Here is a 24,775-nt window from a genome sequence, read left to right as displayed (position 1 = left end):
ATACGGATGTGTGCGGCTCTTTTTCATCGTGTTATACGGGTGAAAAATATTTTATCACCTTTATAGACAATTACTTACGGTATATGTTTCTCTACTTATTATCTGAAACATTAGAGGCCTTTCAGGTTTTTAAGGACTTCAACAAAGAAGTAGAGAAACAAACCGATGAAGTTATTAAAGTTGTCAGGTCTGATAGAGGCGGCGAATATTATGTTCGTTTCACTGAGATGAGACAAAAGGAAGGTCCATTAGTGTGGTTTCTAAAAGAGGAAGACATTGTACCTCAGTATACTATACCTGGTAGTGCTTACCAGAATGGTGTAGCTGAAAGGAGAAACCGTACGTTTAAAGAAATGTTTTGAGCGATGTTGAATCACTCAAACATTCCTTTGACCTTATGGGGTGAAGCTCTTAGGACAACAATGCATATTTTGAATAAAGTTTCTACGAAGGCTGTTCAAAAGACTATTTACGAGTTATGGACAAGTAGAAAACCTTCTTTGTCATATATGTGCATATGGGGATATCCAACAGAAGCTAAATTGTATAACCCACATATAAAAACTTTTGATCCTAGGACAACTAGTGGTTTCTTCATTGGTTATCCAAAAAGGTCAAAAGGCTTTAGGTTTTATTGTCCATCTCATACACCATAGATAGTAGAAACAGATAAAACAAGATTTCTTGAAAATGGTTCTATTGGGATAGATGTGTCTCAAAATATTAATTTTGAGAAAATGTAGGATTCAGGTTTCACACCTGCTAAGGATAAAGACCTGATTTTCTCTATCATTGTCCCTTCGGGTAATGTAAGAGAAAGTCTAGTCAATGAACATCAATCCCAACTAGATCCAGTTGTTGATGAGAATATACAACAACAATAGGATACAAAGGCTCATTTTGAACCACATGTAACACCTATATGGAGGTCTACCAAAATCAGGAAATCTGCTATCCATTCAGACTATGTGGTGTATTTACAAGAGTCAAATAATTTTATAGACATTGATGAAGATCCCTTCACATTTGCAGAAGCCATTAAAAGTGAAAGATCAATACATTGGATCAATGCCATGAAAGAAAAGCTTGACTCTATGGCAAAGAACCAAGTGTGGGATCTTGTACCTCGACCTGATAGAGTTAGATCTATTAGTTGTAAATAGGTTTATAAGACCAAAACAAACTCTAAAGGTCATGTGGAAAGGTACAAGGCCAGGCTTGTTGCAAAAGGTTTCACACAGATAAAGGGCATTGATTATAATAAGGCTTTTTCTCCTGTCTCAACTAAGGAATCATTGAGGATAATCATGGCTCTCATAGCTCATTTTGATTTAGAGCTACATCAGATGGATGTGAAAACTGCCTTCTTAAATGAGAATCTGGATGAGGAGGTATACATGCAACAACCTCCTGGTTTCAGTATAGTTGACTCAAATAACTTAATTTGCAAATTGAATAAGTTAATTTATGGACTTAAACAGGCCTCCCGCCAGTGATATAAGAAGTTCAATCTAGTAATTATGAACTTTGAATTCACAAAAAACATTGTTGATCAGTGTATTTACATTAAGACTAGTGGAAGTAAGTTCATAATTTTGGTTTTATATGTTGACGATGTTCTTCTTGCAACTAATGATTTGAGTCTATTATATGAAACAAAAGATTTTCTTTCCTCTCATTTCGATATGAAGGACATGGGTGAGGCCACTTATATCCTTAGAATCGAGATCTGTTGCAACAGAACTAAGGGTGTCATTGGCCTCTCTTAGAAATCCTATATCATTAAGGTTCTTAAAAGATATGGGATGGAGAATTGTTCTCCTGGTTCAACACCTATAATGAAAGGGGATAAATTGAGCTTAAAGGACTGTCCTCAAGATGATATAGCGAAGGCTCAGATGGATGTTGTTCCATATGCTTCAACAGTTGAAGGTTTGCAGTACGCGTAGACCTGCACTAGACCTGATATAACATTTGTTGTGGGAATGCTTAGTACATATCAGTCAAATTCAGGCATTGTGCACTGAAAGGTAGCGAAGAAGGTCATGCACTTTTTACAAGGAATAAAAGACTTTATGTTGACCTACAGAAAAGCTGACCACCTAGAGGTCATTGGATACTGTTATGCGAACTTAGGTGGGTGTATTGACAATAGAAAATCTACTACTGGATACATTTCCCTACTAGCGGGTGGTGTTGTCTCATGGAGAAGTGGAAAGCAGTCTACCACTGCTGCTCATACCATGAAGACTGAATTTATTGCTCTATATAAGACTTCGTCACAGGCCATTTGGATAAAAAACTTCATTATAGGTCTTGGTATTATGGATTCTATTGAGAGACCACTAAAAATCTTTTGTGATAATGAAACAGCTATGTCCTTTTCAAATAGCAATAAGAGCTCAACATCCTGTCGACACATGGAATTAAAATATTTTGTTGTTAAAGAAATGACTGAGAATCATCTGGTATGTATTGATACAATTGAGATGAAGGAAATGACTGCGGATCCCCCTACTAAAGGGCTAGCACCGGGATTGTATTCCCAACATGTAAAGGGGACATTTTTTTTTTATTCCTTCTGATGTATGACAATACATTAAATGATCACATTTGTGTATATGAATTTGATTCTCTATGACTTTGTATATTGTTGATTTTGCATAAAGAATCTCTCATATGGGTTAGAGAGAATAGCAGAATAACAATATTAAAGAACCAATAGAATATGTGAGAGACCAACCTATTCATAAAGGTAATTTTCTACATGCCTAAGCACTGAAGGTGAATTATAGTGTAGTACATGAGAATATGACATTTCATAAAGGTGTGTTCATATCTATGACTCATATGATTCATCCTTGTGATAAAGGATGGCATGTGAACCCACACGAAGAATTAAATCGAGATAACGGTATATACCTCGATTTAGTACATTTTTGGTGTCAATGAGTCAAATGAGAGAATGTTGGACATAATGAGTATGGGTCCAACCCACAGAGTGACCCAGTTTGACAGTCATTAGTGGGTCACATTAGTGGCCACATAATGGGGTTAGTGGGTGGGAGTTACGTGTATGTGGAGAGACTACATTCACATAACTGCCTATTTTTCCCATTATATAAGGCGGTAAGATGCTACGAAGATGATGAGTGATTCGTAGCTGTAATCCTACCCAAATCTCACATCCAGTTTATGTGGTATAGAGTCCTGCTCACCGTCGACCTAAGGCCTGGGCTTATTGTGGGCATCGACCGGCTGAGGAGAACGCCGAATTCCCTGCACGCGCTTTATGGCGAATACAAGTATGTTTTTTGTGTTTGTTTTACAGGAAACGCCAACAATAAAAACTACAAATGGATTAGATTCAATCCTTACCTAAATAAAAATCCAAACAAAATATAGGCCTCAACTAGAAATCACTCTGATTAAGTAAATTCGCACCTTGTCCAAATACTCGAATCCTATTTAAGTATATAGATAGGGCTGCACATGAACCGAGCTTGGCTCCAACTGAGCTGATTTTTATCAAAACAACTACTATAGCTAGTTCTATGCTCCTTTTTTTTAACTAGAACAAAGGGGAAAACTCCGTACCAATGGATAGGGCTGGTAAATGAACAGAGCAGCTCATGACTCGGCTTCTTTTGGCTCGTCATGAACTCATTCCTGATCTGTTAGTATAGTTGGTGAGTTGAGCCCTTCGTTTAGCTTAAACGAGTCGAGCCCGAACACAAGGTGCTCGGCTCGACTCGGCTCAATAGTGCTCGTATAGATAAAATATATATTTTTATAGATAATATATATTTTATGTAATATACAAAAGAAAGAATGAATAAAATATATATAAAAAGGATGAATGAAAAATATATGCATAAAATATGGACTATTGAGTGCAATTTATAAAAAGTTATATATATTTTCAAGTATAATATATAAAAATATATATACTATGTATAAATAACATAAAATATTTTTACACGAGCCAACTCATGATCGGCTCGTCTTATTCATGGATGAGCTGAACTCGAACTCGGCTCGGCTAAACACAAACACAAGCCGAGCCACGAGCTCAATGAACTAGTAAACAAGCCGAGCCCGAACATGACCTGGTCAGTTCGTTCAACTCGTTTACCAGCCCTACTAATGGAGGGTCCTCGGCAAGGGATTGGCATCGGCCCCACAAAACGGGCTCCACAGGGATCAAATGAAAACGTTGGAGGGTTTGGGATCACACCACTTCATTCGTATAAGGCAAATGCCCCACCCATTTGGGTAAAACATATTTTTTCACTTCAAGTCAACAAAATTAGTATACATAATAACATATCCTAACCTTATTATATAACTATTTGACCCCAGCTTAATCCGGCTAATCGAGTTTAACCAAGCTCGAACCCTTGATCAAGTTAGGCTTGTATATATGCAATGGGTCTGAGCTCTTGCTTGAGCCCAGCTCGCATGCTTACTCAGATGAGTTTTAAGTTGGGCTTAAATGAGCTGAACCTGAGCTAGCTCAACTCGTTTGGAGCCTATCAAAAATCAAAGTGCTGGATTCGTACTAGATATCCAATTCTATCCGATCTATTCCAGAGCAGATCAGGTGATCTGTCAAATTACTTTAAGAAAGTGATTTGACATCTTCACCGTCCATTGCTTCATCCCACAAGGACCTCATGGTCTTTTTTTGAATACATTGTGGACGGTGAGGATGCCAAATCACTTTTCTAAAAGTGAATTGGCAGATCACTTGATCTGCTCTCGATCCATTCGCGAGACTTAGTTTTTTCTTCCTTCATAAACGATTGTAATTGTAGAAGAAAACCAAGGATACTTTGGTAATTCAGCGCTCTGCAACGCTTCCACCCAACGCAATTGAATTTCCCTTTTGTTTTTTGTTTTTTGTTTCTTCCTTTTCTTTCCCCTTTACCGTCATTGCTCCGCTTTTCTTCAGACTGCGTTCTTACCCAAAATGTCAACCTCTGAACAGAAAGTAAATAAACATAGAAATTAAATAAAGAAAGAAAATTGAAATTAGGAAGAGGGAGAAGGAGGAACCGCTCGACGGGCAGCTCCCAGATCCTTCCGACTCAATGCATCTGGCGGATCAAAGCCTCGGAATCTGAGCTCCATCCGATCTGACGCTTTTCCGGTGTTTGGTTCGGTGCCCGGAATTCTTAGAATCGGTCGATCTTTAGGGTTTTGTTCTTCTGCGAGGAGGAAGAGGCGGAAGGAAAATGAGTTCCGACGAACTCCTCATCATCCAACCCAACGAGCTCAGTTTCCCTTGTAATTATATCTCCACTCACCCTCTTTATTTCCGTTTAGGGCAATGCTTAGATTCATGCGTTTGGTTCTTTTCTTTTATAGGGTTTTCTTTTTCTAGTGGAATTCCTTTCCTAAACCTTCCGTTTGTTTGATTGATTGTATTTGTCGGGGGTCTGAAGTTGAATTGAAGAAACAGATCTCGTGCTCGATTCAATTGACGAATCGGACGGATCATTATGTCGCCTTCAAGGTACTCTTTTAGTCCTTGTTGTTGTTTTTTTCAGTTCTTTTTTTTTTCTTTTAAATTGTATGCTGAGCGTGATTCCTGATAATACAAATCAACGATTCCCGTTTGGTTGATCAGGTTAAGACGACGAATCCGAAGAAGTATTGCGTCCGGCCGAACACCGGGCTCGTCTTGCCGCGGACGACTTGCGATGTTGTAGGTATGATCGTTATTCGTTATTATCGTCGTTGTCTTCATTACTGTAATTTTTCTTCCAAAGGGGATTTGGATTTGAGATTCTGGAGTTCATTCTTTGGTGGGTGTGTTGGTGTGGTTTGCGTTAGTTACAATGCAAGCCCAACGTGAGGCTCCCCCGGATATGCAGTGTAAGGATAAATTCTTACTCCAGAGTGTCGTTGCTAGCGATGGAACTACCCATAAGGATATTACATCAGAAATGGTATGTTGGTATTGTGGCGTTAGGTTTCAGGGGGCTGGTTTGCTTCTCAATGCCTTGCATTGTGAGTTTGTGGGTTGGTATTTGTAGTTCAATAAGGAAGCTGGGAATCATGTTGAGGAGTGCAAATTGAGGGTTGTGTATGCGTCTCCGCCTCAACCTCCATCTCCGGTTGCAGAAGGATCGGATGAGGGTTCGTCGCCAAGGGCCCCATTGTCGGATAACGGGCATGCTGTGGGCTTTGATAGTGTGAGTTTTCTGCAAATGTTCATTGGTTGTGTATTGAGCTACTCTTTGAATCGACAGATCGTGGTTTTTGAATGGTTGGATCTACTAATGTAAATCAATTTTCAATATCAATTCTTCAGGTCTCACGGGAACACCGGGAACATGTTGATTCTAAGGGCAAGAGTTCAGAGGTATTTCATTCTGAACATTTCTGAACTTATTGTGTGTGCACCTGTGCTCTTATATCGTTATTGCCATGTTTGGGTTTGTAATTTTGTTTTAGTTTTAGTCAGAATGCCTGCAATTGATCTGATTAAAGAAGCATTTAACACAACCTTATGTAATCTTGACATGCTAAACACTGAAGAATTGAGCTTTAATTTATTGTCCTATAGCATCTAAACATTTTTTTCCTTGTTAAATTATCTTTCCAACAGTGATAAACTAAAATGTGCTATTAAATTGCATATGTTGGACCTTGTGTAAATGGTCATGCCCAATATTGCAGTGGTTGACGAGAAACAAACTTGACTTCTTGCTTAACACAAAAAGTGGGAACTCTTTTTAGGTGATTTGGTATCTCAACATTGGGTTTGTCTAGTTAAATTGTTTTAGTCTGATGTTCACAACAGTCAACTATTGAAAAAACTGAATCTTTTCGCACATATTTGGCTATCTAGATCTAGCAACTGCCTGTAGTGTTTTCCAATCAAATCTACACACTTAATGGGGCAGTTCTTATTTTGCCTTACCACATTTGTTTCTTTTGACCGGTGCTTGGAATAAAATTTACCCTTTTTACTAGGTTTGAGAAGCTAATTTTTTGAACGGTGTTGAACTGATATCCTAGTAGGATAAACCTAAACATTTGGTTGAGTTGATATTAAAGTTTAGCCAGGTGGGATCTTGAATTGAGTACGTAGGATCAACATGGTTAACTGAAGTTCCATCATGGTTAACCAGTGATGATACATGTGACATTTCATGTGACTGAATTAGATAAATACTTAGCTGATTTCCTATTTATGCATGCCTTCCTGTACCAAAACGTCCATGTAACCATACCTGGTTTAGTTTAAGATCATTGAGGTTGGTCTTAAGAAAGCCTTTGCAATATGAGAGAAGCCATATATTGTTCTATTTTTTGAAATGAGGTAGGGGCTGAAATTGAATCAATATTGTAAAAAGCATATTGGAGGGCATATTGGAAGGGTCTATGATACTGGTGTATCGGGCCATATCATATTATAAGATACACCACCGAAGTATTTTTAAAAAATAAAAATAAAAATCATAGCACAATAAAAAAGGAAAATATATTTAAGCTCTAAAACTATTACAAGTTTAGAACATCAACCACACACAGAGGTAGACTACTAAAACATGTTAAATAATAGTAGCCAACAAGGAACAGGTAACAAACCAACAAATATATAATCATGAACAACCAAAGAATTTGACATGAATAAATGAAACACAATTATAAATGACAAAAACAAAAAAATATTACTCAACTATAAGCTTGCATCATAGTTCATAGTTGCATAAAAGTTTTATGTCAAAACCCATTGGGATTAAAGCTGTTAGACTACAAAAATTTTGAAACATAAATCTTCAACATTTCATTTGCACTTCTCTCTATTTCTTCTTTGTAAGTTCAAAAACTTTCTTCAATTCCTGAGGTTGGCAGTTGTAATAATGGGTCATGTTCATCGAACATTACATCTTTAAATTCAGGGATGACCTCTGGCAGTGATTATGTCACGAGCATGACTATGTAGCTTGTGGATTTCTTCTATGGGTTATATCTATTTCCCATAAGCCGGCAACAATCTTGACTCGAACATTGGCTGGAATATTGGGAAAAGGACATCGTCATACATAGTTGACTTAGCATGCATCATGGCATTTGAATACAGTCCACCTGAATAATCCACTCACAAAAAGACACTTCAAGGCTTTTGTCCCAAACTTAAGCTCAACCTATTTGCAATATCGCCATGCCAAGTCATTTTTGTATGGTTCCATTGATATCGATAAATCTAAATCAAAAGCCCCAAAACAATAAATAAGGGTTGAAGCTATGGTACCCGGACACTCCATTTTGCCCTCCGTACCTGTGTCGACACACATATCCCCGTGACGACACATGTTGACACCTGGACATGCCATTTTACCCTCTGTACATACAAGTTTGTATTCAATTTATAATTTATAATTATATTTTCTGTTTATAACTTCATATTTTCAGTATATAATATATATTTTAGATATAGCATATATATTTAGATTATATTCAGTTTATTTTGAATTTATTTTATATTTATGTGATATATATAGCCGTGTCTCCGTACCTACATTTTTTTGAATTGCCGTGTCATACCCTCTGTACCCGTACCCGTACCCGTACCTGTACCCAGGTGACATAGGGTTGAAGAAAGATGAGAGAGAAATACCTTAAAATAGTGTATGTTGGACCTCTTGCATCGTTGTTTTGAGCTTTAGGGCTGCTTTTACCTTTACAAACAAAGAGTACGCCTTTAATGACGCAGATCTAACCTCATCATGTTGAATGATGCACCTAATGGTTGGTTTTGATATATTTTGCACAAAAATACATTGCTAAGGGTGGATGGGGATGGATCTCTCACAAAAATTTTCAGGGCTCAGTTCTTGGGATACCCTTGCCCTAAACACTTTTTTAGGGGTAGATAAAGATAATTCTTTTTACAAGATTCCCTTTTAGGACATGATTTTTTAATGTACTTGCTCAAATGCTTCTTAGAGTCAGATGAGTAGGTCTTTCAGAAAAAAAAGGAAAACTTTTCATGCTCGGCTTTGGGCAATTTCACGAACTTTTAGGGTGATTTAATCGAAAAAAGAAGAGAGAAGAGTGTTTTTTAAGCTTTGAATGTGCAAATGTGGTCAGAAAGACATCTTTTGGCTAAAACCCCCATCAAAAAGTAGTTAGATGCGACTTTTCTGATCGTCAGGAACTTTTAGTCCCTGTTGTAGCCAACTCCTATCATCACACAGTACAATACAAACGCATGTCGTATGATATGGACGCGATAATCTTAATATGCCGGTATTAGCTTTGTGTTGAATTGTTGTAGGGTTCAATACTACAATATGACATATCATACTGTACGATGCAATATTTACAACATTGAGTTAAATATCATTAATATCCTGACCATATCCCAATAACTTCAATATATCCTTAGATTTAAATTAGTTACAATATTGTCATTATAATATGAAAATTATTTGATATTGTTCAAAAAGTAGGCGAGTTTGCCAAATAAATTTTCTTGCATTTTTCTATTCTTAGATTTGCCATTTGTTTTTCCATTGTGAAAAAGTGGTTGCTAAAATATTAGTAAACATTTGCCTGGTTAGATGTCTCGACGATTTCATGTGAATCTGGAATTTGGATATATATCAAATATGAAAAAAGTAGTAATCTGAAAATATTTTCAGACTAGTCATAATAAGTGCAATATATTATTCATAAGGTGGTGAACCATTTTGTTGATCGGAGTTGTTTTTAGCATTTCTAGGCAAGTATAATCCTCCGAGGTAGAAATTAAGGTTTGGAAGGCCTGGCCAAGCTAGCATACGTGGGACATTGAGCATGAGCTCTGAACTGTTTTGAAAGTCACAACTGTTTTTTTTTGGCCACTTGCTTTATCATTATTACTAGAAAACAGCCCATCCTTACGCATTGGTTACACATGCGTGTGCACACACACACACACACACACTTTCTCTCTAACTTGAAAAGTTATCTATACTTTGGTTAACTTTAATAAATAATTAGTGTATTATTAAGTTCAGGAAAGAGATTAGGGAAATCCTACCATGTTCAAAGTTACCAACGTGAGGACTTTATAGTTTACATTAGATTAACCTCTCTCTCTCTCTCTCTCCTTGGTAATCTAATATTTCCACGCATATAATATTCCTAATTTCTCTCTCTCTCTAACATCCCTATAAGATCCCCATGCAAGTAGTTTCCTAATCTCTTTCTTCTCTCATGTTTGTATAGGATCCCATGTGAGTAGTTTCCTAATTTCTCTCTGTCTCTCTTTTGCATGACGGGCATATTGTGACAATGTTTTAACGATTTTTAGAAAGATATTTAAACCTAGCTTAACCTATGTGTCATTTTAAAAGAGTTTATAAAGCAAAATATTTTTCTGTATCATCATTGCTTCTTTATTAGTATAGATATAGATTTTATTTGGCTACATTTTTAAGTTTATTCCAAGAACATTTTCTCCCAACTTGCTTGTTGATTGAGTAAAAAAGAAAAGGGTGCATAAAACATGATCCTAGTAGGGCCATTTTTTTTAGTACTTTCTGGATTATAGCATACTCACGGGACCTTCTTGGTATACATAATGTCTTTGAGACATAACATTTACCAAAGTTTCTGATATCAACATACTGAAGTAGTGAAACTTGCTGAAAAGCTTTTGCTCATCTATCTTATCATTGGAAAGCTGTTCTCAGGGACTTAGCTGAGTCGGTGAGAGCTTGCTTTTACTATTCTGATGATCTTCATTGATTTGTCAATGATTTAATGTTCCTCTTCTTTTTTACTTAGTGGTATATGAATCCATGCTCTTTGTACGGTTCTCAGACTTGATTCTTTGCTAATGTATTTATGGATATTGTTTTTATATGAAAGCTGTATTGAATTTTTGCAACTTGTTTAATACAACACAAAGTTCCAATTCTGTGCTTTCTAGTATATCCATGTTTCTTCCTCAATCCCTAGTAGCATGATCCTGCTATGACTGCACATCGTGCTTTTTGCTTCATATGCATGCTATTTTTCTCTATGTGAAATCCTCAACATAGGTGCTAGCTATGAACTGTAATATACTCTAGCCTGTTAAGTTTGTTTGCTTCTGAAGCTACTAATATTCGTCTTCCCATGTGTATGTTCCTTCTGTTTTCTTAAGCTACATAAGTTTTTTGAAATGCTTAAAAAAGTCCCTTTTCAAAAAGTGCGGTTCTTCTTGAAACATCAGCTTCCAAACCTGAAATGCATCTTTTCTGAGAATAGAACTCTTTCAAGCAGTAGTTGGCTATAGGTTTGATATGATGCTTAATGTAACATTTACATATACACACTGTATAATTAAAACTTTACTATTTCCAATTCATCATTAAGTTCATGTTCTTTGTTTAACAGTAACTGACGAATTATCTGATGAACTGTTGTATTTCAGTCACGAGCTGTGGTATCAAAGCTGACTGAAGAGAAAAAATCTGTTATTCAACAAAATAATAAACTTCAACAAGAGCTGGTGAGCCCTTATTTTCATTTCTTCCTCTCTCTCCCTTTCTCTCTGTGAATGTATGTATCGTGTGCATGTACTTGTGCATCTTACTTGCAGATATAATATGCTCGAGTCCCTTGGGCATTCACCATTGCTTCTCCTCTTCTCTTCTCCCATTTTCTTCTATTCATTTGTCCTCACCATTGAAGTACTGCAGGTTTCAGGTTATCGTATAGATGAAAGTAGTTATACCCTAACATCAAACAGACGCTTCACTTAACATGCACGTCATGTGTCACACGATATGACACCAAATATACCATGACACTTCCTAGACACAGTCAAATGTGTGTCAAACACTATCACCACCGTATTTTCAACTTATTTCTTCCTTTTTATGAGTTTCATTATTTGTGTTGTATTTACTTCTAAAATTTGACATTGATTACGTTACATTTCACTTTTCAATGTAAATGTATCATTTAGTGCAAGGTTGTAAGTATCATATCGTTACCCATATCAGTCGGGCCGAAAATAAGATATGTATCATATTGTAAAAAATCATTCCTTTATAATAAAAAATTTCAAAAAAATCATGAAAAATCAGAAAAAACTAGCAAAAATTCTAAAAAAATCATAACACATGAAACAATGATGAATTGCACAAAATACTACCATAAAATCACATATAAGCATTTATGTCTTCATGAACTGCATAAGACATCATCAAGCATCAACTATCTCACAAGAACAATGCAAAATATTAAATATCTTGCAATTAAGAACATGCCACAGGACTCATACTTTTATATTACATAAACAAAAATATTATGACAATAGTTGCACTTGATTTTCAATCGGTTTTCACTCATTACTTGAGTGCCCCATTACCATGCCAGATCATCTGATGCCATCTTTATTGGAGTGTGGAGCCTGATTTCTACCTTGATATAAATCTTTAATTTTCGCATATTCAACCTTGCAGTAAGTTGGCAGGGGGATTGTAGAGGTTAGCCCCCCCTCCCCCCCCCCCCCTCCCCGAGGCGGGAATTTTTTGAAGAGTAGCTCTGTAATTTTACTCATAATAAATATTGTTTACCTTAACCCATTTCCTTGAGTGGAAAAATGATGAAAATGCCCTTTTACTTTAGCAAACCGCAAAAACCCTCTCCCTTGTGCACGGATCGACACCCAAATCACTCTCACAAGTCCTAGGATGCATGAATACCTCTCTAATGGCTTCTATACAAATGAGGGAGTCAGGCATCAAGAAGTCTTTAAAACCCAAAACTGAAAAATAATGATTCGGCCCTTTTTTAAGTATGCTGACCTTGTATCATACGATACGGGCTTGTATTGTATGATGCATACGGTACACGATACGAGTGCGTATCATATTGATATTCTTTATAGTAACGATAGTATTGTATGGTACGGTACTGTACGATACATACACCATTGATTTAGTGTTTTTAAATACTAGACACACACAGTCTCCTGCACCCAAGTTTTCTGGAATTGCCTTGTTGCACGCTTTGCACCTGCACCTGCACCTACACCTACAGTTATGAGGCATAGATCACAACTTTAAAGTGTTGTTCTCTGCTTTATGTCAGTATGAGAATAACTTGACTTGAGAGAGGTTACCAAAGTAGAAAGCGAGTATTCACCAAACTTCTTACTTTTAACCTTTCTACATGATGGGACATGATTTCTTGTTCCAGTCAAGACCCTTCTTGACATTAACCATCAAAGTAAAGCAAATGATTGAGCCCAAACAGACTTTAGGGCATGTTTGTTTCATGAGATCAACTATTCTCATGTGAAAGTATCTTCATATGACTGTTAAATCGTATGAAAATATTCTTTCATGAAAAAAAATCCTTTTTGTATCATATCAAAGCACAAATGAAGGCCATGCAAGCAAGATGTAAAAGGCACTCTCAGAAGAAAAGTTAGCTCTAACCAAGAAGGAAATACAACTATATGGGCACAATTCCCCTTCTCTTTACAAAAGGAAAAAACAGTTGACTTTAAAACATAGTAAAAATACAAGAATACCCCTATAAATAATAAAATGTACAAGCAAGAGGAGTAGCACACATTTCTCAGTATCCCCCTTAAACTTGAGATGATGCAAGAGGAATCATCCCAAGTTTTCAAAAGAATGACTTAAAATGCAAAGGAGCAAGACTCTTGGTAAACACATCCTCAATTTGATTTTTAGAGCTCACATGCCCCAAGAAAATGACCCCATCTTCATATGTTCTTCTTGTAAAGTGACAATATATTTCAATATGCTTTGTTCTTTCGTGAAACAAAAATAGTTGACTTCACAATAAAGAGAGTAAAAATATGAGAATACCCCTATAAATAATAAAATGTATGAGAGGGTTAGCATACTAACTATGATACATGTATTACATTTCTCAACATATCACATATTGCGAAAAAAATGTATGTGCATGGTCTGCCAAAACTTTCCTTTTTTGGCGCTTACATTTGCTAATATAGATGAGAAAATGGAGAGAACAATTTGTGGGGTTGCGATATGAATGCATTTTCTTGCCGAATTGGTGGTCAACAGGTCTGTCATGAGACAAAGGCATTTTCATATGAAAAAGTGCCAGTTCTCTCACTTATTTGAGTGAAACAATGTGGTTGTAGGATTTAGGTTATTTTCTGTAATTTCTTTTCTTTTTTTTGTTTTTGTTTTTACCAGTGGCCATCTTAAAAGAAGAGGAAGTCTGCGTGGCCATATTAAATAAATTATTGTTAAATTATTTTTTGTAACTGTCATTTTAACTTTTTATTCCTTTATGTCGCAATGGTTCCAGCAAAATCTGTGTAATTCTTCACATTTTGATTCATGTTGCCATGTTAAATAAATTATTGTTTGTGGGAAATGTGCAAAAGAAATTGGTTCTTTTTTCTGAAATGCTCTATGATAACCAATTTATTCACTACTGTTGATATTTTCCATGTGCTCTCACTAATACATGAAACAAATCATGATATTTTTTACCATTTTGGCATGCTATTGAGTACTGTTCTTGGACTAGTTTACTTTTTGCTTTTGCTACCAGTTAAACAGGTTAACATTTATGCATTTAATGGGGGAATTATTCTGATCTCATGCATCGAGGGATGACATATATTTGTTTTATGCATTGAAAAAAGAATGTTTTTGTGCATTAAACCTGCTGAGCATATAGGGGCACACTTTTTCACATGAATCCACTGTGCCTTTTAGGCTCTGTTTGGGACCCCGAGTTGGAAGCGGCGACGGAGATTCACCATATCCCCATTGGTCTCCACTGTTTGGTGCCACCAATTTAGGATGGGCAGTCAAGATGGAGGGGCGTTAGCATTAAATTCTGCAGATTTCGACTGCGTCCGTGCAAGGATGTTGTTGTCGAATCTGCAGATGTCGACGCCCCTCTCGTACCCCTTCCAACACTGGCTCCCAAACAGAGCCTTAACTTAAAAAAGCCTTCCAGTAATTTGTGTACAGGCAGAGTTTTTGATATTCAACAAGATCAAAGGCCTGAATATTTGCGGTTGGACATGACCACTACTTGACCATCTCCATCACTCGGACCCCGTAGCTTTTCTGAAGTAGGTCTCAGGGTTGGAGGCATCATGTGTTTTTTCTTGTCCTAAATATTGCACTGTTTGTGTCTTTAGATGATCTAATACTGCATATTCATATCAAGTGGATGCAAGTCATCTGGCTGATCATAAATGATCAAGGGGTCGTTCTGTGTTTTTCAATTGCTGTTCCTATTATTGTTGTTGTTGATGGTGGTTCTCTTATGAAGATCTGGTGTTTTAACCTGGTTAATTTGTTTTATAGGAGCTTCTGAGAAAGCAAAGCAATAAAACTCACGGTGGCTTCCCCTTCCTGTACGTGATGATTGTTGGTTTGATGGGAATCCTCATTGGCTATCTCTTGAGGAGGACATGATGGAGTTGGCTGCTTCATGATCATCATCTGTTGGCAGTCTTCACAAGTGGGATTGCTCCTTGTGTGACAAGGAGAGGTATTAAAGGAAACGTAATTATCTGGGCTTGATGGATATGTTCTCTATCGAGCATTGATCTGGTCTGTGTATTGGTCGATTGTTGTGTCAATTTTCCTCCATCCTTTTTCCCTTCGCTATTGGGATTTCTTTTTCTAGATTTGCTGGTTTATCCTGGAAATCCAAATATTGCCTTCCATAGTTCATTGAAGGTCACTGTCTCAAAAAAATGAAAGTATTTTTCTCAAGCATGTTATTTGCTTTTTGCTGCTCTTGCTTTTTCCTCTCTTCCAGAATCCCGGCCACTACTTTGAATCCATGATGGTCTTGTTTGATGTATGACATAATTGGTGTTTTTTTTCCATTCCTATAGTCAAACCAGGGTTACCGGAAGCGCCTAGCTAAAAGGGGAAGCACGCTTCCCCGAAGCACGCTTCCCCGAAGCACGCTTCCCCGAAGCGCGCTTTCCCGAAGCGCGCTTCGGAAGCGCGGAACGTCGCGCTTTCGAAGCGTGGGGGGAAGCGTCCCCCTTTTTTGGGAAGCGCGCTTCCCTTTAATGGGGGACGTGTTTCCCTTCAATGGGGGACGCACTTCCCTTTAATGGGAAGCGCGCTTCCCCCTCGCTTCCCCCACGCTTCTCCTGTTTTTTTCAATTTTTTTGTATTTTTTATTTTTGTTTTTTTCGCTTCCCCCTCGCTTCCGAGACGCTTCCTATGTCGCTTCCGAGACGCTTCCTAGGTCGCTTCCGAGACACTTCTCAAATCGCTCCTAAGTGGTCCCACGCTTCCCCGCTTCCTAAAATTTTGAAAGTGCCTCGCTTCCCGCTCCCGCTTCCCGTATCGCTTCCCGCTTCCTCAACTGGCAACCATGAGTCAAACTCCCAATGCAATTTGAACCCGAGACTCCTGGATTAGGATGGTATATGTATAACCAGTCCAGCTACCATAAATGACTGGTATGGTATATGTTGTCACATGGGTGCGGGTACGGGTGAGGCACAATTTGGACACGGGGACTCAACTATATATATATATAACAATAAATTAATAATAAGATTGTAAGTTTTAAAGCAAAAATAAAAAAGTAATTCTATTGAAGTAACAACACAAACTTATCAAAATATAACATATAAAGAAGCTTGTGAGTGTGATAACAATAAAACTTATCATAAATCTGTCTCATCGTCTGAATTAAAAGGAAGAACATGATCGAGGTAGTTCATCTTGAGAGGTGTCAAATCATGTTCTCCTTCCAAGTCAAAATCTTTTGGATTTACATCACAATACTTGGATGGTCTACAACTGCATCAAAATATGACTAACTTAGTATCTAACTTCAAACTTTGAATACAAATATTTAAATATGAACTTTGAATACAAAAGAAAAAAAGTATTTATACTCATCTTTGGTGCGGCGAGAAATTAATCATAGATTAAAGTGAACATAAACCAAATCATCTGCTCTTTCACTAGTGAATTTGTTTATTTTAATGTTGTGAATTTAAGCATATGTACTTCAATTTTTTTACAACATGGTGATGTAGCAGGTTGAGATAACAACTTCTTTGCAAGACGTAGATTTGGTGTCTCTGATCCATATGTTGCCCACCAATTAAGGGGATCTTTTTCGTCCCTTGCCACAGGTGCTACTAAAAAATCAAATCTCTCAGTAGAGAACTTTCTAAACTCACTATTTACAACATTAAACATGTGAGGACCATTAAAAAGTCTTCCCAAACATATCATTTTGTTTCTTGGTATCTCAAGATCTTCATTTGGAGAAACACGATCAACACCTGCTGTCAACCATTTTTTTGCATAATATTTTGAATTGAGAGAATGTGCCATGCAATGCAAGGGTGTATTGCTTTCATCTCATCTTTTCACTAAAACTGAATGTACATGATTATAAAATTTTGAATCATCAAGTGCAACATCTTTCTTCTCATGTTTAAAAATGATACTTTGAACTTTTTCAATCATATTGTCCCACATTTCATAAATTCTATGAAGCATGGGTACATCTCTGTCAACTTCTTTCAACATTTCTCAAATAGGCTCTATAAATTCAACAAAATATGTAATTTTATCCCACCAAAAATCATTACAGATGCATTTTTTGATAGCTTGAGCCTTAACATCATCTTCAGTACGCTAAAAATCTCAATCTTTATCAGTCTCCATCATCATCAATGCATTCTTGAGTTGCTTAATTCTTTTCATCATAACAATAAGAGAAACAAAATGAGTTTTAGCAACTTTCAGTAACTTGAGATCAGAATGCCTATTAAATATAAAATGGGCATGATGATGGTTTACAACAAATTTTTTAATATTTTTAACATCAGGCTTTGTTTCCTCAATCCATAAACACATTTCATATGCATGTGCATCATCTTTTGATAGATTGCATATAATCTTAAGTGTCAAATTTAAACTGTGTGTTGCACAAAGAGTCTAAAAAATATGTAAATATGTATCTTCACTTGCCAAATTCATTCCTGGACGACTACAAACAGGAGCATTGTCAGTAATGATTTGCACCGCACTTTCTTCACCCACTTCTTTTATCACTTCAACAAATAATCTTTTTAAATATTCAACATCTTTATACTCCCCAGATGTGTCAACAATCTTAAAAAAGATTGACCCATTAAGTGAGTAAGCAATGATGTTTATCAGTGGTCGCCTTTGTATATCAGTCCACCAATCATAAACAATAGACACTCCATGTAGTTTTCATGCAAATTTTTGGGTCTCTAACAAGTCTTCAATTCTATTTTTTTCTTCTGCAAGAACGACTCTTCTTAGTTTTTCTAAACTAAGAGGCACATAACCACTCAAATTACAATTAGCAAAAGATGTGATCATATCTTTCCAGTATGAACTTCTAGCTACATTAAAAGGAATTGAGCTTAAGTAAAAGAATCGATCAATCTTTTTATCAATTTCTACTCTTGCCATGTTTTTTAATGATCCTTGTATTGTTTTATTGCCTTCAATCTCTCTTTTCTTTAAAAACTCTTATTGTTTATCACTAGCAATATCAAAAGGCAAATTAATCGAATCGTTTCTCATCTCTGCAAATTTTTTTTTTCAGCTTCCTCTTGTTCTTTCTTTAATTGCTTTAACAAGTCTTTGTCAACCCCAGAACATGGTCTAATTCCTTGAACACGAATATGCAAAAGATGTGCTTTCACCGCGTATAAGAACCCGTGAAAACAGTCGTATATAGATTATAATGAAACTGCACATTCCCACCACTACCACTAGCTTTTATCTCTTTTGTCACAAGCCTCCAAAGTGGTTGAGAAACTTCTAATTCAGAGTTAGAACTTGAACCGACTGTATTGACACTGCCACTAGAACTCACCATTATATCTGAAAAGTGAACTGAAAAAAAAGTGAAACGGAATACAAAATCGAAAAAGTAGGAAGGGGCAGGGGCCTTTTGCGCCTACCTGCGTTGCAGGAGAGAGAGAGAGCGACTAGCAGGGGCGTCGCTCCTGCCAATGCTGAAAAAACTGAGCAGGGAGGTAGGGTCTTGCCCTGCCTGTGACAGAGAGAAGAGGCAAGGGCGATGCCCCTACCTACCTAAGGGTTCCCAGGGCAGGGGCATCGCCCCTACTGAAAAACCCCAATCAGCAGAGGGCATCGCCCATGCCGAAGACCCACGTGTGGTAGGCGCGATGCCCCTGCCATGTTGGGCAAACGAGCAACAATGGGAGGCGAAGCCCCTTGCCGAACATGAGGAAGGGTTGAGCCCCTCATCTACGGAATAAGAGGCACAGGGAGAGGCCGAGCCCCTCCTCTGTGAGCAAAGGGTGCAGGAAAGGGAGGGTCCAGCCCCTCCTGTGTGAGCAAAGGGTGCAGGAAAGGGAGGGTCCAGCCCCTCCTGTGTGAGCAAAGGGTGCAGGAAAGGGAGGGTCGGTAGGCCCTGCCTGTCGGCAATAAAGGAGAGGACGAAGAGGGGAGGTCTCGGCCCCTCCCCTACGTACAGCAGGAACGGGGAGGCAAGAAGGGGCTCGACCCCTCCCCTATGAAAATAGGGCAACCGAGAGGGGCTCAACTCCTCCCCTGCGAAAATGGGGGCACCGGGAAGGGGCTCGACCCCTCCTCTGCGCAAACAGGGAGAAGAAGAAAAAGAAAAAGAAGAAAACAATGAGAGGGAGAGAGAGATATTACCTGAGAGGTGGCCGGAAAAAGGAGAGTCGTCGGTGTTGGGAGATGGCGCACGGGGGGTGTTGGCGTCGGTTGCCGGAATACGATGAGCAGGAGGGAGAGTTGAGCGTCGGGGGCTGTCGGCGTTGGGTGGCCGAGAAACAGGAGAGAAAAGGGAGGGTCAAGGGGCGGTGGCAGAGGGTCGCCTACGGCGGTGGTCGTCGATGGTCTGTCGGAGCTCGGATGAGAGAAGACTTAACCCTAGAATTTTGTAAAAAGAATTCGGGGGGGGGGGGGGTATTTCCCTCCCCCTGCGCCTCTTAAGGGTCGGGCCCCGACCCCTCGACTGTTTTGGATCCGGGTCGGGTCGTTATAGACTCGGTCAAAGTTGACCGAATCTAAAACATGGATGGAATCGGCCCTAGTGCGTTGACCGAGTCCGACTCTTCGTTGACCGTGTTCACCCCGTGTTCGCACCCATGTCGGGGCGTATCGACTGGGGTGCGTCGACCTTAAAGTCGAGTCTGTGTGACTTAGGGTATATGTATATAACTATTGAACAGATGAATGGCTGTAAAACTCTGTGTGCCTGTGCCTGTGTGGTGCACGTGCGCTTAGGAAGAAAGCAAATTTTATTGGTTTTGTAGTGCAAGGCTGGATTTGATGTTTTCCTCATGGTAAAACTATGATCAGTATTCTATTTCCTCTACCGATACTCCTTCTAAAGGTTGATTTTTCTAAAGCATTTGACGCCATCTCTCATGATTTTGTTCTACACATGCTTCACAACACGGGGTTTGACAAAGGATAGGTCTACTGGATAGCTGACCTCATTTCAAATGTTAAAGCTGCAATTTAAGTCAATTGTGAGATTGGGGAGTTTTTTCAACTTCAGAGACTTTCTTTCATCAAGGGTGCCTTTTATCGTCTCTTTTGTTCAACATTGTTGTTCAAATCCTTGTTGCTCTCTTTTGCAAGGTCGAATTCATTGATTTTCTAAAACCGTTATCCATTCATGGTTAGCGAGTTTCTTTGGTACAGTATGCTGATGATTTACTAGTCTTAGGCTAGACATCAATTCAACAAATGGCAAGAACTGAATTTTTGCTCAATTGCTTTGCGCAAATTTCTGAATTGTATGTCAAAAAGCAGAAGTGCTCCGTTCAAACTTTCAATGTTGATAGAGCTATCATCGCTGCTACATGCTCTGCCTTTGGTTGCCAATTTGGGTCCTTCTCAACTGCCTACCTTGGCTTGCCAATAGATCATAAGCCTATCCCCTTCTCTTAAGGGGTTTCTTGAGTTATTCTTATGCTCATTTGTTAATGTATTTGATTGTTAGTTTGTGTTGAGAAACCATGTATATTTGTTTTTGATGCATAGTTTATCATATAGTGAATGCGATTTGAGCTCTTTTGTGCGTTGTTTTTTTCTTGTGCATCTCTTTTGGGCCCACATGGACTTCCTGAGTTTGAAAGGACCCATCCCTATTTCAGCCACCGGCTTGTTTGAATCTTTCAGCCTGAGCAACTCGATGCTGAGAAGTTGCTAACATCTCATCAGTTCTCGCACAGGATGCCTAACAAACCTTATGCTTTCGAACCATCTGAAAAGAATGGGATAGTGGCAAGAGAACAAAAGATTCTGGGAGACCAACACAGCCCAAATGGACCATCTATAATCAGTATCCCCTGGAGGACTGCCCTCCTTCCTGCGAACGGGTTATCGTTGTGTTCTGACCTGAACAAAATAAACGGGACATCGTTGAGCCTGAGGCAAAATAAGAAATTGGAACCGATTCTGGATCCAATTATGTCAACCTGCATTTGTTTGGGTTCTTATGTAGACCAATGAGTACACACTGGGACATCCAATAGGGTTCCAAATCCAAATGAGAGACCAGTCTCATAGGTTAGGAGTGATGTCCTAGCATTACTAAAACCAGAATTCTAGTGCAGTTGAGGTGTCTTTGGTGTCATAAGCACAAATATATGTCTCTCCTTCTCGGCAAGGATATCATCATGGGAAGATTTCGTGATATTTTCTAAACAAGAGCTTTCATAAAAATATTGCACATCTAAATATGAAAAATATATATGATATATAATCAGGGTAGGAAATGAGATGAGCCACTCGTGGTTCTGCCCGTGTTTGGCTCGTATAGAGTTCATTCAAACCCATAAAATCAGCTCAGCAAGCTCAATATAAACAACAGGTGTTTTGCTCTTCTTGGCTCATATAAGCTCCGAAAGTAGTAGTATTATAAAAAAGTAGTAATAAAATATGCTTTAGATGTATTTTGTCACATAATGTAGTAGAAGTGTTTGGCTTGCAAGCAATAGGTCTAGGGTTCAAATCCTTTTACCTTTAACAATGCATTTTTTTCTCTAAATAAGTCAACTTAAGCTTGGTTCAACCGGTTTGTAGTTCAAATCCTATTAATTTCAGCTTTGAAACAATATATTTTCTGTAAATGAGCCGGTTCGTTTACCCTAAGCTCATTATGAGCTCTAGCTTGGCTCAAGTTGTCACGAAACAAGCCTAGCTTGGACACCTCAAGTTCGGTTCGTTCGGCTCCCTCCCTCACGCAACTGGCGTTCTTCACTCTCTTGTGCATGGCATGCATGCCAAAGCTTGAGTGGCTTCGGTTACAAGACAGAGAAGGATGAAGGCCAAGAAGCACAAAAAGAAAAAGACTAAAGGAAAAGAAAATGGGAGGACAGATGATGATATTCATTGAGGTGTTAATTTGATGATATTGGTTCACCACCACTACCATTATACTTTTAAAAGATGGTTTGCTTTTGCTTTAGTAGACAATCGGAACAATGCAAGGCTGATGATGGAGAAATAATGCACTAAAAGATGCACAGATTCAATGGTGAAGCAACCTAACATCAAAAGTTACACACTATATGGTAAATGGTCTTTTTCTTTTTTGCATAGATGTGAGCTAAATTACTTGATGTACTTTTAACTCACAATTTTCATTAGGAAAATTTCCATTTAAGAGCAAATCTTTTACACTAATTTCAAAACTGGGCCTCATTTTTTTGAAATTCTTGAAATGGGGCCACATGTTTCCTGAAAACTACCAAAATAGAGACTTCGGGTTAACTTCCACCATGCTCACAAGTCAATATGTCAGTAACTTTTCATTTGCCACCTATGCAGCATATCGGTTATATATAGCTTATATACTGTTAATCTACAGACAATCTAATGACTATTAAAATATGCACAAAAATCAGTAAATTGTAGTCACTAAATCAATTTCATTAGCTGCAAATCATCAGTCAGTCTTGAGAAAAAAAATGTAAACAAATACATGTGTATATGCGGAAATTTCACTGCAGGAAATGCTCAACACCAAGGAAAACTTAGATTATACCATGAGTTAAAGGAATGCCCGCTTAAACAAAAAAAGATGAGGAAAATTTAAAAAAAAGAAAAAGAAAAAAAGTAAACAGAGTGCAACCAGAATGAAGAAGACTAACTTGAACACTTCAAGCCCAGTTCGTTCAGCTCGTTTACCAGCCCTAGGCCACAGTACTGCTCTCATACGTGTTGCAGGTTTTGTCTTTAATTGTCTGTATCTTACCATTGCTGTGGTCCAATGATTGTGGTGGTGAATTGGTGGATCTGGCAGTTCATTTAGTCTCATTTGTTTGTGGTATTCTCAGTTTCAAGTTCGAGTTATGCTTAAAGTCAAGACAGCATTCTTAATCCAAGTCCGAGCTCCACTTAAAATTAAGACGAGATCCAATCCAATTATAGGTATACACATCGGATAAAGGTATACATTCTAATGGGATCCAGTTCAGCATACAATCTATGCATCCAAGTCCGAGTCAGACTCGGTATCCAACCCGAGTCCGAACTGTTTACATCCCTCATGGTGGCTGACGTTGGGCTTTCACATAATTGTTAGCCACAAAATCATTGTGGGCTCATCACAAATGGGCTTGAGCTCAACCAAGGGTGGGTCATCACCATTCAACCAAGTGACCTCCGATTCCTGTCTGTCATTGTGTCGGGTCGAGGGTGAACACGGCCAGTCTGCAATCTTAGGATGGCAATACCTGATTTGGATCCTGTTCTGATGAGACCCGGTTTAGGCTAGACAAGGTCAGGATTGAAAGAGCAAGACCCGACTTAATAGAGTAAAACCCTTTTGTTCCAAGGACTTTGCATGTAATAAATTGGATGTTAATCAACTCTTGGATGGACTTCAAAAACATCAGATTCATTTACTATGTAGTTGCCCCCACTTATCAATAGGGGATGTAGCTCAGATGGTAGAGCGCTCGCTTAGCATGCGAGAGGTACGGGGATCGATACCCCGCATCTCCATTATCTCACTTTTGTTATTTTCGACGTTGCATTCATTCATTTTTATGAAATTTTTATTGATCTATGTTTTAAGAATTTTCGTCCTTGTGGGAATAGTCCTTATACAGAAAACCCCAAAAAAAGATACACAGTTGGACAAGATTTTTCTAAGCTCTGCTCTACTTGCCACTATAAATTTTCAAAATCATCAAAAAAGAAAAATAAAAAAACGGTGGGACAAATTTATGAGAGTGGATCAGGTCAGGGGCGCCCCTTCCTGTATCACAGCCAGGGTTGTCCCGGATGCCGTTCATCTCAATGGAAACACCACAGAGAATTTGTAATAGAAACCCATAAAGGCTCCGATCATCTCTAGGGGCGATTGTAAATAGCGATGTGAAAGGGTTGGATTGGGCTGGATGTAGCCAATTATCATATCAAAACTGGATATCGGCTGAACGATTTCAATTTCAGATTTAGATATGGATAGTGAAATGTTCATATTAAATTTGGGTTTTTACATGTAAACGGATTCGGGAATAGGTCAAATCTGAATATTTGCTGGATTCAATAGCAAAAAATAAAAGCCATATCCACATCCGATAATAATCAAATATGATTTTGGCTGACCAACCAAAATCGACTAAATAGAATTGGATCAGGTGAACATCAGATAAAATCCAATCCATTGACATCCCTACTTGTGAACATTACAAGCTGAAGAGAATTCACGCCTTGTCCCAGTGCCAGTGGCATAAGCACCTTAAATGTTTTTTTTTGAAAGGCAA

General features: G+C 38.2%; 1 protein-coding gene and 1 non-coding gene across 2 annotated transcripts; both read left to right on the top strand.

The window, feature by feature from the left end:
- The first annotated feature begins 5,037 nt into the window (after positions 1-5,037).
- On the top strand, positions 5,038-15,743 carry LOC149821693 (vesicle-associated protein 1-2-like). Its single transcript, XM_089980756.1, has 8 exons — positions 5,038-5,289; positions 5,448-5,518; positions 5,633-5,714; positions 5,839-5,954; positions 6,042-6,200; positions 6,320-6,370; positions 11,423-11,500; positions 15,330-15,743. Exons 1-8 carry the CDS (start codon positions 5,238-5,240, stop codon positions 15,438-15,440), a joined length of 720 nt encoding a protein of 239 aa, XP_089836882.1. The 5' UTR covers positions 5,038-5,237; the 3' UTR covers positions 15,441-15,743.
- An 8,192-nt stretch (positions 15,744-23,935) lies between these two features.
- On the top strand, positions 23,936-24,008 carry TRNAA-AGC (transfer RNA alanine (anticodon AGC)). The gene has a single exon. It is a non-coding gene; the product is annotated as a tRNA-Ala (tRNA).
- Positions 24,009-24,775: the final 767 nt, after the last annotated feature.

Source organism: Nuphar pumila, chromosome 11 (genome assembly GCF_984573655.1).
Source record: "Nuphar pumila chromosome 11, dmNupPumi1.hap1.1, whole genome shotgun sequence".
Classification (NCBI taxonomy): Eukaryota; Viridiplantae; Streptophyta; class Magnoliopsida; order Nymphaeales; family Nymphaeaceae; genus Nuphar; species Nuphar pumila.
This window is presented reverse-complemented; position numbering and strand designations above follow the sequence as displayed.